This window comes from Penaeus vannamei, chromosome 8, assembly GCF_042767895.1.
Source record: "Penaeus vannamei isolate JL-2024 chromosome 8, ASM4276789v1, whole genome shotgun sequence".
In the NCBI taxonomy this organism is placed as follows: domain Eukaryota; kingdom Metazoa; phylum Arthropoda; class Malacostraca; order Decapoda; family Penaeidae; genus Penaeus; species Penaeus vannamei.
This window is the reverse complement of record NC_091556.1, coordinates 8,113,260-8,130,759: the sequence shown is the minus strand read 5'-3', so window position 1 is coordinate 8,130,759 and position 17,500 is coordinate 8,113,260. Positions and strand designations below refer to the sequence as shown.

The 17,500-nt window shown below is 38.0% G+C and overlaps 2 protein-coding genes across 2 annotated transcripts in view; both read right to left on the bottom strand.

Annotated features, from left to right (window-relative positions):
• Positions 1–478, bottom strand: part of LOC113800001 (uncharacterized) — a 12,877-nt gene extending 12,399 nt beyond the window's left edge. Inside the window, exon 1 of the mRNA XM_027350720.2 lies at positions 351–478. Within this exon, the coding sequence (XP_027206521.2) occupies position 351 (1 nt within the window). The 5' untranslated portion in view covers positions 352–478. The remainder of the gene's footprint in view (positions 1–350) is intronic.
• Positions 479–9,404: 8,926 nt separating this feature from the next.
• The window catches only part of LOC113799996 (alpha-(1,3)-fucosyltransferase C), a 14,292-nt gene continuing 6,196 nt past the window's right edge, over positions 9,405–17,500 (bottom strand). The window contains exons 4-9 of the mRNA XM_070123966.1: positions 16,702–16,874; positions 15,110–15,250; positions 14,535–14,663; positions 12,533–12,718; positions 11,769–11,927; positions 9,405–10,172 (exon numbers count right to left, since the gene is read on the bottom strand). Coding sequence (XP_069980067.1) covers positions 9,989–10,172; positions 11,769–11,927; positions 12,533–12,718; positions 14,535–14,663; positions 15,110–15,250; positions 16,702–16,874 — 972 coding nt within the window. The 3' untranslated portion in view covers positions 9,405–9,988. The remainder of the gene's footprint in view (positions 10,173–11,768; positions 11,928–12,532; positions 12,719–14,534; positions 14,664–15,109; positions 15,251–16,701; positions 16,875–17,500) is intronic.

Genomic DNA, 17,500 nt, shown 5'->3' with positions numbered 1-17,500 from the left:
TCTCCAAGGATATTTAAAAAACACTATACACAACACACGCATTTTACGTTCTTGCAGATATGTCAAGAATCTAGTCAAGTCACAAGTTCACCAACCTATTTACGCATTACTTAAATATCACATATATCTTGTATGATTTGCTTTATCTGTCATTCAACTCAGAAGCGAACAAGAATAACAACAAATAAAAGAAAAACATTAATGATAATAAATAACCACAATATCCACATCACCATCAACCACAAAAAAAAAACATTCACAACACATTCATAACTCCCACAACATCACCATAAAAAAAAAATCTTCCAACACACCAGTGAAACACCAAACAACTACAACAATCTACTCACTGTTGCCTAGGAAAAAAAACAACAACAGCAGCTGAGATCTTGTACAACGGGAGCTCGCCACAGCGCGGTCAGCTCACCCCGGCGTCTGCTCACGTTGTGTTAACAGACTGTACGTGATGGCCACACTCAGGCTACCCTCGGGGTCCGTTGAGTGTATAGTGGAACGGGACAATTTTTTTTGTGTTTGTTTGTTTCTTTTCTCTCTGTTTGTTTGTTTGGTTGTCTTTCTTTCTATTTTTTTTCTTTCTCTTCTTTCTTTTTCTTTCTTTTTTTTTCTTTCCCTTTCTCGTTCTCTCTCTCTCTCTTTCTCTTTCTCTTTCTCTTTCTCTTTCTCTTTCTCTCTCTCTCTCTCTCTCTCTCTCTCTCTCTCTCTCTCTCTCTCTCTCTCACTCTTTCTCTTACCATCATCAGTATTAGTGTTATCAATTACTGTCATTATTACTGTTTTTATTCCTAAAAAATCCATAAGAATGGTATCATTACTATCGTCATTATTGTTATTATCATTATTATTGTCCTTGTCATTATCATTATTATCATCCTTATCATTATCGTTATTATTATTTATCATTATTATTATTATTACTACTATTATTTATTTATCTATTCATTCATCTATATATTATTATTGCTATTATTATCATCATTATGACTACTTTTATTATCATTATTATTATCATTACCATTATCACAACTACTAGTATCACTATAATCATAATCATTATTGTTATTATTCCCAATACTACTATTATTATCATTACTTTTATCATTATCATTATTAATATTATCATTATTATTAATACAACCATCACTTTTGCTATCCTTGTTCTTATTTTCATCATTACTTTTATAATTTTTTTATCATTATTATCATTACTATTATCATTATTGTATTGTTATCGTTTTTACCATCATCATTATCATTATTAATGTTTAATCATTATAACTATCATTATCATAATCATCATTACCATTTTACCATTATTGACATTAAAATCATTATAGATGTTACCATGATTATCATTATTATTACAACAATTATCACCATCATTATTATCATAACCATCATTATTATTATTTATTATTATTATTATTTGCATCATAATTATCAGCATTTTGATTTACTGATGTTAATATTATCGTTGCCATTGTTATTATGATTATCATCTTTTTATTAGTACTAGTATCATCATTATTATTATTGCTATTGCTATCATTGTCATTGTTAGTATTATCATTATTATCATTATATGTATATATATATATATATATATATATATATATATATATATATATATATATATATATGTATATATATATAATATATATATATATATATATATATATATATATATATATATATATATGTATATATATCATTATCATTATTATTATCATTATTATTATTGTTTGTCTTCTCACTATCACTTTTTTATCATCATTATTATTAGCAGTAGTAGTATTGTTATCATCATTATTATAGTTGTCGTCATTAATATTATGATTATATTTATTATTATTGTTGTTGTCATTATTGTTATTATCATTACAATTAGCATTATTATTGTTATCATTATCATCACCATTATAATAATGATAATCATTATTATTATTTCTATCATTATTGTTATTATTATTATTATTATTGTTGTTGTTGTTGTTGTTGTTATTATTATTATCATTATCATTATTAATATTATCATTGTTATTATTATTTTCATTATCATCATCATCACTACCATCATTATCATTATTAGCTTTCATAGCTTTCATCATCTTTTTCGCAATCAATTTTAATTACCAACATTATCATTTTATATATCGATACTATTTATGTTATTGTCATCATCGCCACATCATGATGTGTACAATCAACACTTTCTTGTCGTTGTCATTTTAAATGTCATCTTGGCCAGTTCTTACTCAAAGTACCATTGCTTTTTTTGGCATTTTTGTGTATGTGTGTGAGGGTGAGTGTTTGTGTTTGTGTGTGTTTGAGTGTGCGTGTGTGTGTGTGTGTGTGTGTGTGTGTGTGTGTGTGTGTGTGTGTGTGTGGTGTATGCATAGACCTACAGACAAAGAGAAAGCTGAGAAACAAAAACAAAAAAAAATAAAAATAAAAAACGCATTCTTTCTCAACCGAAACAAGATAAGATTTCTCACCCTCCCTCATCATCCACCCTCCCTCCCTCCCTACCGTCCCATCCCCCTTCTTTCCCTCCTCCCTCCCTCCCTCCCTACCGTCCCTTCCCCCTCTCTTCCCTTCCCCTCCCACTTCATCCACCCTTCCTCCCTCCCTCCCTCCTTTCCCTTCCCTTCCCTCCCCTCCCTTTTCCCCCTCTCCTCTCCCTCTCCCAGCCCCCCAGACCCACCTCTCCCCTCTACCCCCCCCCACCCCCCCACCCCCATCTCGCTAACATCATCTCATTCTTGTTTTCGCATCTTTCGTCGCACTTTACATCTGCGCCATAATGGACATCTTGTAAAGCCTTTAAAGAAAGAAAGAAAAAAAAAAGGAAAAAAAAAGAAAGAAGACAGAAAGAGAAAAAAGAAAGAAAGAAGAAAGAGAAAAAAGAAAGAAAGAAGAAAAAGAGAGAAAGCAAGAAAGAAAAAAGAAAGAAAGAAAAATAAGAAGAAAGAGAGAGAAAGAAAGAAAACAAGAAAAATGAAAGAAAGAAAGAAAACCGTGTTCTGTTTGGTGATTTATCATGATTTTTTTTTTTATCATATTATCATTACTATTACTGTTATTTTTGTTATTAACAGTGATTTCATTATTGTTAACATTATGATCATTTTTATCATTCGTAGTAATATTAATAATAATTGTTATTATCATCATCTTGATCATCATCTTTATCACTACCATCATCACCATCATCATCACATTCATCATCATCACCATCATTTTCATCACCATTATCATCATCACCATCATCAATACCATCATCATTATTATCATCACTATAACCATCACCATCATCACTTCCATCATCATCATGATCAACACCATCATCATCACCATAATCACCATCGCCATCATCATCATCACTACCATCATCATCATCATCACCATCATCATGATTATCACCATCATTATCATTATCACCATCATCATCTTCATCACCATCATCATCACTATCACCACCATCATCAATCATTATCACCATCATCATCATCATCATCCGATGGGATTAATGATAACCTGCTTAGGTTAATTTCTCTGTATACACACCTTTGTTATTTAGTTGATTTTGGTTCTTATTTGTTGTTGTTTCTGTTTACTGTTTTGTTATTGTTTATTGTTGTTTACTGTTGTTTTGTTGTTTTTTGGTTTGGTTTTATTTTTGTTGTTTGTGCATGCTTTTTGTTTATTGTTTTGTCTTTGTCTCTTCTTATTTTGTTGCTTATTCTTGTTTCTTTTGTTGTTTTATTGTTCATTCTTGTTTTTTTCTTCGTATATTCTTGTTTTCCTATTGTTCATTGTTGCTTTGTTGTTATCTAGTCGTTCATCCCTGTTCTGCTTTTGCTTTGTCTTTGTTCATTATGTTTGTTCATTGTTTTTTGTTCATTATCTTTGTCTTTGTTCATTGTCTTTGTCTTTGTATATTGTCTTTGTCTTTGTACATTGTCTTTGTTCATGATCTTTGTCTTTATTCATTATATTTGTCTTTGTTCATGATCTTTGTCTATATTCATTATATTTGCCTTTGTCCATTATCTTTGTCTCTGTTCATTATCTTTGTCTTTGTCTTTGTTCATTATCTTTGTCTTTGTTCATTGTCTTTGTTCATTATCTTTGTCTTTGTACATTGTCTTTGGCCATTGTCTTTGTCTTTGTTCATTATCTTTGTCTTTGTACATTGTCTTTGTTCATTGTCTTTGTCTTTGTTCATTATCTTTGTCTTTGTACATTGTCTTTGTTCATTGTCTTTGTTCATTGTCTTTGTGTTCATTGTCTTTGTTCATTGTCTTTGTTCATTGTCTTTGTCCATGATATTTGTCTTTGTACATTGTGTTTGTTCATTATCTTTGTCTTTGTTCATTGTCTTTGTAGGAAAATAAGGTAATTGGACCCGACCTTTACAGAGATGACATGTTACGTAAGGAAGGATGTTTACCCGTGTTATTAGCCTGCATCCTGTATCCTGCCTCGGTCCTAATACTCGTTATTGTTGTTATTGTTGTTGTTTATTATTATTTTCTTATTATTGCTGTTTTTTTTTTGGGGGGGGGTTCTTAATTATTGTTATTGTTGTTGTTTATTATTATTTTCTTATTATTGCTGTTTTTTTTTTTTTTTTGGGGGGGGGGGGTCGTAGTTACTATTATTGTTGTTATTATTTTCTTATTATTGCTGTTGCTGTTGTTTTTTATTATTATTATTATTATTATTATTTTTTGGTTTCTTGATTACTATTATTGTTGGTGTCGTTGTTGTGATTGTTATTATTGTTTTTTTCGTTATTGTTATTTTCATCATCATTGTTGTTATTGTTGTTATTATATTTTATCATTGTTGTTTCTGTTAGTTTTTTTATCTTTGTTATCTTTATTATGATTATTGTTAGTATCATTGTTGTGATTATCATTATTGTTTTCATCGTTGTTGGTATTTTCATCATCATTATTGTTGTTATTATCGTTATTATTTTCTATTAGTATTGTTACTGTTATTTTTAATCTTTGTTACGTTTATTATTATTGTTAATATCATTGTTATGATTATTATTATTGTTTTCATCGTTATTGTTATTGTCATCATCATCATTATTGTTATTATTGTTATCCTTCTTTATTATTGTTGTTACTGTTGTCATATTTTTAAAATCTTTGGTATCTTTATTATGATTATTGTTAATATTATTGTTATGATTATTGTTATTGTTTTCCTCGTCATTGTTATTATTATCATTATTATTATTATTATTGTTTTTATTACCATTCCTGCTATTGTTGTTATTAGTCATTATTGATATTCTCGTTGAATTATCATCATTTGTTTTCTTAATATTATTTACCCTTACATTATTACTGCCATTTATTATTCAATTTTCATAATCATCCTAATTATCATTATCATCACCACTATCATTTTTTTATCATCATTGTTGTTGATGTTGTTATCATCTTTATTGTCATTATCAACGTTACTATCATTAATGCCATTTTTATCATTGTTATCATGATAAGTATAGTATTAATGATAATGATAATCATTATTATTGTTATTATTAGTGTCATCTTGATTATATTATCAGCATTATCATCATCATTATTATTTTCATTGTTATTTTCATTAACATCATTATTATTAATTTCCATCATTACTTTCATTATCTTCCTTCTCATCATTATTCTTTTTTTCATTATCACATTTATCATCATTATTCATTCATCTCCATTAATCTTTTGCCTGAACATGAATTATCGGCTTACTTGTAAAAAAAAAATAATAACAAAATAAAAAAAAATATTAATGATAATAATAATAAAGGCAATAATAATGAATTGATAAATAGATAAAAGGACAGTGATTTTTTTTTTTTTTGACAAATTCAGTTCTATGTTAATGACTACAGTTATCATCAATATCTATCTCATTATCTATCTTAACATACTAATATATATATATATATATATATATATATATATATATATATATATATATATATATATATATTTCAGAACTTAATTATTTATTGTACGAGATCGCTTGCGAGGACAGGAACACATATGGCTTAAAGACGCATTTCCTCCAGTAACCTAACCAGACTTCGCCCTTATCGTATTGCAGAACACTTGAGACGGTAGGATAAACTCCATAAGCATTTTTTAGTTCTCTATACTATTTTCTTGTGTTTTTGTTTGTTTGTTTATTATAGTTGGCTTACTTTTTTTTCAATGTGTTTTACGCGTTTAAAGAAGAAGATTCTTGTGTGTCTGTGTAGGTGTGTGTAAGTGTTTGTGTGTGTGTGTGTGTGTGTGTGTAAGTGTGAACGTGTGTGTGTGTGTGTGTGTGTGTGTGTGTGTGTAAGCATGTGTGTCTATCTGTGTGTATGTTTACATATGTGTGTCTATCCGTGTGAATGTTTATATACGCGTGTCTGTCTGTGTGCAAGTGTATCTAAATGTATCTGCATGTGTAGATATATGAAAAAAAAATGTTAATGATAAGATTATGACTCATTTCACACAAACAACATACGCAGGTGTGGAATTCGCGGCGCAAGTGTGTGGATTCAGCAACAGATGTCACCCACACCAACATCTTCAATATTCAGAGCGCTTGGGATTTAGGCGGGTAATGCAAGTGAATGTATGCAAATATGTGTGTGTGTGTGTGTGTGTGTGTGTGTGTGTGCGTGTGTTGTGTGTGTGTGTGTGTGTGTGTTGTTGTGGGTGTTTGTGTGTGGGTGGGTATGGGTGCGTGTGTGTGTGTGTTGTGTGTGTGTTGTGTGTGTGTGTGTGTGTGTGTGTTGTGTGTGTGTGTGTGTGTGTGTTGTGTGTGTGTGTGTGTGTGTGTGTGTGTGTGTGTGTGTGCGTGCGTGTGTGTGTGTGTGTGTGTGTGTGTGTGTGTGTGTGTGTGTGTGTGTGTGTGTGTTGTGTGTGCGTGTGTGTGTGTGTGTTGTGTGTGTGTTTGTGTGTGTGTATGAGTGTGTGTTGTGTGTGTGTTTGTGTGTGTGTTGTGTGTGTGTATGAGTGTGTTGTGTGTGTGTGTGTGTGTGTTGTGTGCGTGTGTGTGTGTGTGTGGGCGGGTGTATGAGTGTGTGTTGTGTGTGTGTGTGGGCGTGTGGACGTGTGTGTGTGCGTGTGTGTGTGCATGCGTGTGTGTGTGTGTGTATGTGTGTGTGTGTGTGTGTGTGTGTGTTGTGTGTGCGTGTGTGTTTGTGTGCGTGTGTGTGTGCGTGTTTTGTGTATACAAGCATAAATACATAGATACATACACGCAAACAGCACACGCAGATATGTGGGAGTGTGTATGTATGGACTGGTGTGTGTGTTTGTGTTTGTGTGCGTGTGTGTGTGTGTGTGTGTGTGTGTGTGTGTGTGTGTGTGTGTGTGTGTGTGTGTGTGTGTGTGCGTGTGTGTAAGTGTATGTATATGTGCACATATTACAATTCCTTTTTCAAAAAACATATGAATAACAGATATACAAATCATATTAACAAAACCAACGCCAAAGTTACTTTTGAAAGAAGAAACCACATCAGCATCACCCTTAGACGCAAATCTTTCACAGACCACGTGATATGCGAACAAAATCACACCACAACATCACATTCTATCGGTCGGTTTGTTATATTTGTGCGAGATTCCAACCCAATGAATGTTCTTTAGACAGACATGGAAATAGACATAAATAAATACAAATATATCAGTCTAGACAGGCATATGTACTTTCATGATTCAACGTGGGTGGTTGTGGAGAGGTACTGGGTGGGGGGGTGGGGGTGGGGGGGAGGTTGTTTATGTGTGTGGGTCTGTGTGAGAGGGAGGGAGGAAGGGAGGGAAGGGAGGGAGGAAGGAAGGGAAGGGAAGAGAGGGAGGGAGGAGGGATGGAGCGAGGGAGGGAGGGAAGGAGGAGGGATGGAGCGATGGAGGGAGGAAGGAAGGGAAGGGAGGGAGGAAGGAAGGAAGGAAGGGAGATAGAGAGAGAAAAGAAGTGAGAGAGAGGTAGAAAGAAAGAAAGGTAGATAAATAAATTAAATGAGAGAGAGAAGGAAGGAGAAAGAAAGAGGGGGGGAGACCGAGAGAAAGAAAGAAAGAAAAAATATATATATAGTTAGGTAGATCTACAGACAGATAGACAGAAAGGGAAGCGAAAAAAGAGAGAGAGAGACAGAGAAACACAGAGATAAAGACAAGCACACAGACAAATAAATAAACAGATAGATAGACAGAGAGAAAGAAATAAACTACCTACGCACTAAACCTTTCCTACTCTTTGACATCCTTTAGAAAAAGACAAAAAAAAAAAAGGAAAAAAAAATCTAGGCCATCACAAGTCCTTCAAGTACGGCACGTTGACTGAGTGCTGATGACGTCACACATTCCCCTCGTGTAGGTGATGAGCTGGTGACGTCATAGCTGCCCGTCAAATTCGCCCTTTCCTTTTTAAGAGTTTGCGTAGCTCTGTTAGTTTGTATGTTTTTGTTTGTTTGTTTCTATTTTTTTCAGTCGCTCTCTCTCTCTCTCTCTCTCTCTCTCTTTCTTTTTCTCTCTCTTTCTTTCTTTCAATCACTCGCTCTCTCTCTCTCTCTATCTATCTCTCTCTGTCTCTCTCTCTCTCTCTCTCTCTGTCTCTCTCTCTCTCTCTCTGTCTCTCTCTCTCTCTCTCTCTCTCTCTCTCTCTCTCTCTTTCTTTCTTTCTTTCAATTACTCGCTCTCTCTCTCTCTCTCTCTATCTATCTATCTATCTATCTATCAACCTATCTCTCTCTATCTATCTACGTTCTTGCATCACACTTTTTCGTCCTTAATTAAACTCTCTTGTCTCAATTTCACTTTCTTAGATTATCAATTCCCACGTTTTTCTTTCTTTCCTTCTTTCTTTTTTATTTATCTTTCTTAGGTTCGAAATCTCACGTTCTTGTCTCAGTTTCACTTTCTCGGATTTTAAATCTCGCGTTCTTGGATTCATAAACAATTCCTGGATTCATAAATTCGCGTTCTTGGATTCATAAACATCTGGATTCATAAATTCGCGTTCTTGGATTCATAAATTCGCGTTCTTGGATTCATAAACATCTCCTGGATTCATAAATTCGCGTTTTTGGATTCATAAACATCTAGATTCATAAATTTGCGTTCTTGGTTTCATAAACATCTCATGGATTCATAAATTCGCGTACTTGGATTCATAAACATCTGGATTCATAAATTTGCGTTCTTGGTTTCATAAACACCTCCTGGATTCATAAATTCGCGTTCTTGGATTCACGGTTTTCTTACAGTTCGTGTAAGCTTAACACTATGTATTCTCTAGAAACGAAGGAAAGATGCATTAACTGTACAGCTAAGAACGTAATAAATCAGTAATAATTATGATGATAACTGGTAATTATGTTTATTTTTTAATCATAGTGACGCACCATACAAATGGAATTAATATGCAGTTAAAAAGGATGGCAGCGCTATTAACTATACTGAAGATAAGCAACAGAGACAACACAAACAACTACTATCACTGCTACTACTACTGTCATTACTATTACAATTACATCTATTACTACTACTTCTACCTACAGTTACTGCAATTACTATTCACGTTATTACAACTACTACTGCTATTATTATCATTACTACTATCATTATTACTACTACAACTATTTCTGCTACTGTTACTTCTACTACTATTGATACCATTTCTAACACTACTGCCACTTTTACTAGTACTAAAATTGCCTCTACTATCGCTGCTAGTACTACCTTTACTATTACCACTACTACCATCACTACAGCTACTACCGCTACTACTACTACTACTACTACTGCTACTACTACTACTACTACTACTACTACTACTACTACTACTACTACTACTACTACTACTACTACTACTACTACTACTACTTCTACTTCTACTGCCACAACAACAAATAATACTTCCACAACAGCAACAACTGCAACAACAATCACTCTGAAGTCAGCTGTTTTATTCTCGGCTCCTCCAGAGAAAGGCACTGTGTTCCTTCGTCGAACCAGCTGTTTATGTCGTGATTCTTCGGTTCCTTGTCGAAGTGGAGTCTTTCGCACAAGTCACAGAAGGCTTGGGCTTTGAGGTCGTGTTGGCTCAGCTGGTGGTAGTACTGTTTCCATCTGTGGAGAGAAGATGGGTTGTGGTAGGTGGATTGTGGTAGGAGGGATTCCATCTGTGGTGAGAAGATGGGTTGTGGTAGGAGGGATTCCATCTGTGGGGAGGAGATGGGTTGTGGTAGGTGGATTATGGTAGGAGGGATTCCATCTGTGGGGAGATGGATTGTGGTAGGAGGGATTCCATCTGTGGTGAGAAGATGGGTTATGGTAGGTGGACTGTGGTTGTTAGGTTTCCATCTGTGGAGAGGAGATGGGTTGTGGTAGGTGGATTGTGGTAGGAGGGATTCCATCTGTGGTGAGAAGATGGGTTGTGGTCGGAGGGTTTCCATCTGTGGTAAGATGGGTTATGGTAGGTGGACTGTGGTTGTTAGGTTTCCATCTGTGGAGAGGAGATGGGTTGTGGTAGGTGGATTGTGGTAGGAGGGATTCCATCTGTGGTGAGAGATGGGGTGTGGTAGGAGGGTTTCTATCTATGGTAAGATGGGTTATGGTAGGTGGATTGTGGTTGTTAGGTTTCCATGCGTGGGGAGATGGGTTGTGATAGATGGTGGATTGAGGTAGGTTGGTGTTGTAGGTGGGGTGAGGTGAGGGTGAGTTTGCAAGGCATTGTTTGTATGGGGGTAGGGGTGGAGGTTGGGTATGTGGGTGGGTGTTGTGGGTGTGGGTGTGTATGAGTGGGTCTTTGTAGTATGTATGTAGTACAAGAACTATAGACATTTATGAATCTCTCTCTCTCTCTCTCTCTCTCTCTCTCTCTCTCTCTCTCTCTCTCTCTCTCTCTCTCTCTCTCTCTCTCTCTCTCTCTCTCTCTCTCTCTCTCTCTGTCATTCACACACACACGCACACACTCTTTCTCTCTTTCTTTCTCCCTGACTTCCCCTCCCACTCTTCCTCCTCTCTCTCTCTTCCCTACCCTCTCCTTCCATTCTACCCTCCCCTTCCTTTTCTCTCCCTCCCTCTCCCTACCCAACCCTCCCTCCCTTTCCCTCTCCATCCACCTACTCCTCCCTCTCCTACCCACTATCCACTCCTCCTTCTCCCACTCACCCTCCACTCTTCCTCCCACCCTCCACTCCACCCCCCTTTCCACTCCTCCGCTCCATCCCCCTTCCCACTCCTCCCACTTACTCTCTCCACTCCTTCCACCTTTCCCTCCCTTCCTTCTAGTCCTCCCTACCTCCCTCCCACCCACCCTTCCCCCATCCCACTCCACCCTTCCCACCCCTCCCACCCACCCTTCCCCCCCTCCCACCCACCCTTCCCCCCCTCCCACCCACCCTTCCCCCCTCCCACCCACCCTTCCCCCCCCTCCCACCCACCCTTCCCCCCCTCCCACTCCACCCTTCCCCCCCTCCCACCCACCCTTCCCCCCCTCCCAACCCACCCTTCCCCCCCTCCCACCCACCCTTCCCTCCCACTCCTCCACCCACCCTTCCCCCTCCCACCCACCCTTCCCCCCTCCCTCCCACCCTTCCCCCCCTTCCCACCCACCCTTCCCCCCCTCCCACCCACCCTTCCCCCCCTCCCACCCACCCTTCCCCCTCCCACCCACCCTTCCCCCCCTCCAACCCAATACCTCCCCACTCCAACCCAACCCACCGGAAGTATTCGTTATAAGCGGTGTCGTTCTTATCGAGGTACAGCAGATACTCCGCCAGGGCCTTCGTCGTGTTGAAGGAGAGGGCGTCGATGTAGGAGTGAGGAGGAGCTAGTCTGGAGTAGTTCGCGTAGCCGTAGACTACAGGGACTATGTCTAGTCTGCGGTGAAGGGAGGGAAGTTAAGTGTCGTTATTAATGTTTTGGAAGTGAAAGTTGTTATTATGATGATGAGGATTATGATGGTGATGATAGTGATGATGGTGATGACGATGTTAATATGTGATGATGGTGATGATACTGTGATGATAGTGCTGGTGATACTGATTATGATGATGGTGATGGTGATGATAATGAGGATAATGTAATTATGATGATAATTATGATAGAAATAACAATAGCAATGATGAAAACAATGATAATGATAATTATGATGATAGTAATGATGATAACTACAACAACAATAATATCACAAATTTGAATAAAAAGTGATGATAATCTATGCAGATACTACCACTATTGCTACTGAATAAGAGATAGATAGACAGACAGAGAGAGGGGGAACACAAGATAACAGGCAAACAAAGACATAGAAGAGAGAGAGAATGAAGAAACAAACAAAACGCACAATCACACAAAAGAACGCCCCCCCCACAAAAAAATAATAAAAAATAAATAAATAAATAATAAAAAAATAAAAGAAATAAATAAATAATAAATAAATAAAGAAATAACAAAACTTAAGAACAAAACATCAGGACACGAACTGTAATGTCGTGAAGAACTTCTCCGTGACGTAATCCCGACAGAGCGAGTTCTCAAAAGACAGATAGAACTTGTAGGTGCTGTTCAGGAGGGCGTGGCACTCTCGCCAGTTCGTCTGCGCGCACCTGTAGGGCCCGCAGTTCCCGTACACGTCCACCGTCAGCCACTTCTGCAGGGACTTCGCCAGGCTGTCGGATGGGTGAGTGGGGGGTGTGTGTGATTGAGTGAGTGGTTAGCGGAAATGGGGTGGGGGCGGGTTGAGTGTGTGGTAGGGGGAACATCGGCGGGGGGGGGGGGGTGAATGGTTGGGGAGAAATGGGGATGTTTAACTCTGACATATCCACCGTCAGCCACTTCTACAGGGACTTCGCCAGGCTGTCGGATGGGTGATTGGTAGTACGGTTGAGTGTGTGGTTTGGGGAAATGGGGGAATTTGAATATTTGAGTGGTTGATTAAATTATTAGGAAATTGAGATAACAGAAGTCTCAGATTTTTTTTTTTTTAGGGGGGGGGGTTGGGGGGAGGGTGGAAGGGTTGGTGTGTGGCTTTATATATTCATGAATAAGTACAATTAAGAAATAAAAACAATAACATAAATTGAGTTTTTCTCATACCTATACCTCTAAAGATTCAAACCCATAATCCTCCCTCAAGCTCAGAATTCCACAAGATTTCTCTTCCCTTTTCTTATATTCAAAATCTCGCGTTCTTGTCTCACTTTCACTTTCTCGGATTCTAAATATCGCGTTCTTGGATTCATAAACCTCTCCTGGATTCATAAATTCGTGTTCTTGGATTCATAAACCTCTCCTGGATTCATAAATTCGCGTTCTTGGTTTAATAAACACATCCTGGATTCATAAATTCGCGTTCTTGGATTCATAAACCTCTCCTGGATTCATATATTCGCGTTCTTGGATTCATAAACCTCTCCTAGATTCATAAATACGCGTTCTTGGAATCATAAACCTCTCCTGGATTCATAAATTCGCGTTCTTGGATTCATAAACCTCTCCTGGATTCATAATTTCGCGTTCTTGGATTCATAAACCTCTCCTGGATTCATAAATTCGCGTTCTTGGATTCGTAAACCTCTCCTGGATTCATAAATTCGCGTTCTTGGATTCATAAACCTCTCCTGGATTCATAAATTCGCGTTCTTGGACTCATAAACCTCTCCTGGATTCATAAATTCGCGTTCTTGGATTCGTAAACCTCTCCTGGATTCATAAATTCGCGTTCTTGGATTCATAAACCTCTCCTGGATTCATAACTTCGCGTTCTTGGATTCATAAACCTCTCCTGGATTCATAACTTCGCGTTCTTGGATTCATAAACCTCTCCTGGATTCATAACTTCGCGTTCTTGGAATCATAAACCTCTCCTGGATTCATAAATTCGCGTTCTTGGATTCATAAACCTCTCCTGGATTCATAAATACGCGTTCTTGGATTCGTAAACCTCTCCTGGATTCATAAATTCGCGTTCTTGGATTCATAAACCTCTCCTGGATTCATAAATTCGCGTTCTTGGATTCATAAACCTCTCCTGGATTCATAAATTCGCGTTCTTGGATTCATAAACCTCTCCTGGATTCATAGATTCGCGTTCTTGGATTCATAAACCTCTCCTGGATTCATAAATTCGCGTTCTTGGATTCATAAACCTCTCCTGGATTCATAAATTCGCGTTCTTGGATTCGTAAACCTCTCCTGGATTCATAAATTCGCGTTCTTGGATTCATAAACCTCTCCTGGATTCATAAATTCGCGTTCTTGGATTCATAAACCTCTCCTGGATTCATAGATTCGCGTTCTTGGATTCATACACCTCTCCTGGATTCATAACTTCGCGTTCTTGGATTCATAAACCTCTCCTGGATTCATAAATTCGCGTTCTTGGATTCATAAACCTCTCTTAGATTCATAAATTCCCTTTCTTGGATTAAAAAAAAATAATAATAATAAGGATGATATAATAAGATGAAATAAAATCATACTTACTTTTCCCTCTTGCTCTCCGTGTTACAATGGGAGACGAACCAAGCGGCCACTTTCGTCTTTCCTTCTGCATAATTTCTTCTCGAACTCGGGAGGTCGAGGGGCGTCTCTCGCTTCACAACGCGTCCGTATCTGTTGTGAGTGCAAGTTGTGGATTCTTGAGTTCGAGTTTGGTTGTAGAATTGTGTGAAGAGTTTTGTTTGTGTGTGTGGGGGGGGGGGGGAGTTGTGTAGGTGGATGGGGAGCGTGTCGGGGGGAGGGGGGGTTGTGTGTGTAGTAGGGAGGTGTGTGTGTCTGTATCTGTGTGTATGTGTGTGTGTGTGTGTGTGTGTGTGTGTGTGCGTGTATGCGTGTGTGTGTGTGTGTATGTGTGTGTGAGTGAGTGTGTGCGTGTGTGTGTGTGTGTGTGTGTGTCTGTATGTCTGTGTTTCTATGTGTGTTAATGTACCTTTGTGTGCGTAAATCATAAGTAGTTTGTGTGTCATATATTCGTACATACACCTACATACATACATACATACATATATACGTACATACATACATACATACATACGTACACACATATTCTTTTGACTTACGGATAGCGAATTTCCGAATCAGCTGCGTAGGAGAAAGACCAGTTAAACGTCAATCCGTGACTTCGAATGACATCCAAAAAGTGTGAGTAATTGTGTCCAGGAGATTCCCTCGCCACGAGCACATACCGGGTGTGAGGACTCCTGGAAGTATGAGGAGTGGTTGGAGAGGAGGTATGAGGAAGTATGAGGAGTGATTGGAGAGGTATGAGGAAGTATGGGGAATGGTTGGAGAGGTATGAGGAAGTATGGGGAGTGATTGGAGAGGTATGAGGAAGTATGAGGAGTGGTTAGAGAGGTATGAGGAAGTATGAGGAGTGGTTGGAGAGGTATGAGGAAGTATGAGGAGTGGTTGGAGAGGTATGAGGAAGTATGAGGAGTGGTTGGAGAGGTATGAGGAAGTATGAGGAGTGATTGGAGAAGTATGAGGAGTGGTTGGAGAGGTATGAGGAAGAATGAGGACTGGTTGGAGAGGTATGAGGAAGTATGAGGAGTGATTGGAGAGGTATGAGGAAGTATGGGGAGTGGTTGGAGAGGTATGAGGCGTGGTTGGAGAGGTATGAGGAAGTATGAGGAGTGGTTGGAGAGGTATGAGGTGGTACTGAGGATGGAGAAGAGGTCGGGGAGGGTGAGGGTGGGGGAGTATGAGGTGGTTAAGTGAGGATAGGGAAGTATGAGGAGGATGAGTGAGGATAGGGATGAGGTGAGAAGTATGAGAACTAGAGATAAGGATTATGAGGATCCATTATAAGGGGTATGAGATATGAGGATTATTGAGATAGAAAATGTAAGGCTGATGAAGATATAAATAGTGTGACTGACGATGACGAAGAAAAAATAGTGAGGTTAATGAGGAGAAAGTGTGAGGATGGTGAGGAAAAAGATAGCATGACTATAATGACTTAGTGAATACAAAAAATAACGTAAAATTGCAGAAAAGACATCTTGGTGTAAATAAAAACTCATTTCAACGTATTATATAGGAAAATTCTAGACTTTATTATTTGATTATTTATTGTTTGAAGCTAAGAAAACTTGAGAGAGAAAGAGAAGAGAGAGAGATAGAGATAGATAGATAGATAGATAGATAGAGAGAGAGAGAGAGAGAGAGAGAGAGAGAGAGAGAGAGAGAGAGAGAGAGAGAGAGAGAGGAGAGAGCGAGAGAGAGAGAGAGAGAGAGAGAGAGAGAGACAGACAAACAGAGACAGACAGACAGATACACACACATACACTCTATCTCCCTCGCTCTCACTCTCTCTCTCTCTCTCTCTCTCTCTCTCTCTCTCTCTCTCTCTCTCTCTCTCTCTCTCTCTCTCTTACACACACACACATACACACACGCACACACACACACAGGAACAAACACACAAAGAAAGACATAGAAAAACATACAAACAGATACAGACATACATACAAAAATACACACACGCACACAAACAAACAAACACACACAGAAAGAAACACACAATCAAATATATAGAAACACACACAAACAGATACAGACGCACATAAAGAAAAACAGTACACACACACACACACACACACACACACACACACCAACACCCCCCCCCCCTCCCAGACCCGCCCCACCCCACCTCCTCGCAGGCATGGAGACGTCCCTCGACCTCGTATGCCACACGAGGGCGTCCAGCTCCTCCAGAGGGAACAGATTACGGTCGATGATTACCACACAGGCGTCCACTCGACATCCGGCCGCTTGGAAGGGACCTCGACCTGTTCCGAATCCGTAGTCGAGCTTCCCGTAGAACTAAGGTGTGGGTGTGTTAAGAGTTATTAGATAGGAGTGGTAAGGATTCGTAAGGATGGTGGGGGTGGTGGCGGTGATGGTTTGTGTGTAATGATGGTGATGGTGATGGTTTGTGTGTAATGATGATGATGATGATGGTTTGTGTGTAATGATGATGATGATGATGGTTTGTGTGTAATGATGATGATGATGATGGTTTGTGTATGATAATGATGGCAATGATGATTTGTGTGTAATGATGATGACAGTGATGATTTGTGTATGATAATGATGACAATGATGATTTATGTATAATAATGATGACAATGATGATATGTGTATAATAATGAGGACAATGATGATATGAATATTTATATGATTCTCGGTATTAAAGATATTAGATAATATAACGATAGCGATGATGATAGTAATAATGATAATGATGACAATGATGATAATGAAAAAACAATGATAACAATGATAAGAGAATGAAAAATAATAATGATAGCAATGATAGGAACGAAAAATAATAATGATAAAAATAATAAGAAGAAAATGAATAATGATCATAATGATATTAGATATTGGTCGATATATCAGATATTAGAGACAATATATGATTCTAGAGATTAGAGACATCATAACAA